Source organism: Sinocyclocheilus grahami, unplaced genomic scaffold, assembly GCF_001515645.1.
Source record: "Sinocyclocheilus grahami isolate Dianchi unplaced genomic scaffold, SAMN03320097.WGS_v1.1 scaffold12781.1, whole genome shotgun sequence".
Classification (NCBI taxonomy): domain Eukaryota; kingdom Metazoa; phylum Chordata; class Actinopteri; order Cypriniformes; family Cyprinidae; genus Sinocyclocheilus; species Sinocyclocheilus grahami.
The window spans coordinates 4,788-5,839 of NW_015514602.1; the positions used below are offsets into that span (position 1 = coordinate 4,788).

The 1,052-nt window shown below is 35.7% G+C and overlaps 1 protein-coding gene across 1 annotated transcript; it reads left to right on the forward strand.

The window, feature by feature from the left end:
• The first annotated feature begins 113 nt into the window (after window positions 1-113).
• LOC107578923 (protein FAM173B-like) lies at window positions 114-991 on the forward strand. The gene is made up of 4 exons (XM_016264825.1): window positions 114-122; window positions 184-321; window positions 475-525; window positions 617-991. The coding sequence occupies exons 1-4, from the start codon at window positions 114-116 to the stop codon at window positions 797-799; spliced, it is 381 nt and encodes a 126-aa protein (XP_016120311.1). The 3' UTR covers window positions 800-991.
• The last annotated feature ends 61 nt before the right edge of the window (window positions 992-1,052 follow it).

Below are 1,052 nucleotides of genomic sequence, written 5' to 3' on the forward strand. Positions count from 1 at the left end.
TTGGTGTAAAGCTTCCTCTTTTGCGCTAACAAACAGTACCATGTAAATGCCATAGTATATGAATAAAAATCATTCAGCTCTGTGGTATATCAGCATTGCAATACAACTGTTAGATGATCACAGTTTGTTAATCTGTTAATAGTCCTAATAGTCTTGTTCCTCTGTGTTTCTGGTTTGGTCTAGGTTATCGCTGCAGCAGAAAGTGGTTTCAAGGCAGTTGGCTTTGAGCTGAACCCATGGCTGGTCTGTTACTCCCGATGCAAAGCCTGGAGGGAAGGTGTTCATCACAACACATCTTTTTATATTTCTGACCTTTGGAAGGTGAGGACAGGTCAATCATAATCTAAATGTGGACCTTCCATTATATTTGTACCTAAATTATTAAGTATTTACAGATACAATACAATACAATCTGTATGTAATCATGCCACATGTGTTTTTTTTTTTTTTTATTATTTGTCTTTTCTTTCATAGGTCAGTTTTTCAGAGTACTCCAATGTGGTCATCTTTGGCGTTCCTCAAATGGTAAGCTCTTCTGACTAATTTTATATATACATACACACATGTACATACAATATTTTTTACAATCTGACAGACATTGTTGTTTTCTCCACAGATGGAGCAGCTTGAAGTCAAGCTTCAAACAGAGCTCCAGAGTTCAGCCAAAGTAGTGGCTTGTCGCTTTCCATTTCCCACTTGGACTCCTGAGGATGTCGCTGGAGAGGGAATTGATACTGTTTGGGTTTATAATGCCAAGACATTCAAACCTCCCATCAGAAATGATAAAGACAAGAATTAATGGCAAACTAAGTTTCTTTAAAGAAAGAATTCCCTATGTTTTAGTAAAGAAAATAAGAATGAGTTTGTTTTTTTCTGCATTTGTATTATATGACAAAGAAAAGGATTTGATATATATTTTCTCAGAGATGTTGAGTGATCATATCCTGATAATAATATTTTGTATTCTTGTTTAAAGCCCCGTTCACACCAAGAACGATAACTACAAAGATAACTATATTAGCGTCCACACCAGCGGATGATATCATCTGTTT

Excerpts from the sequence above, each read along its gene's own strand:
- LOC107578923 (XM_016264825.1), top strand. Across the intron at positions 322-474 it reads ATATTTCTGACCTTTGGAAG|GTCAGTTTTTCAGAGTACTC; the intron begins GTGAGGACAGGT and ends TTTCTTTCATAG. Across the intron at positions 526-616 it reads TCTTTGGCGTTCCTCAAATG|ATGGAGCAGCTTGAAGTCAA; the intron begins GTAAGCTCTTCT and ends TTTTCTCCACAG.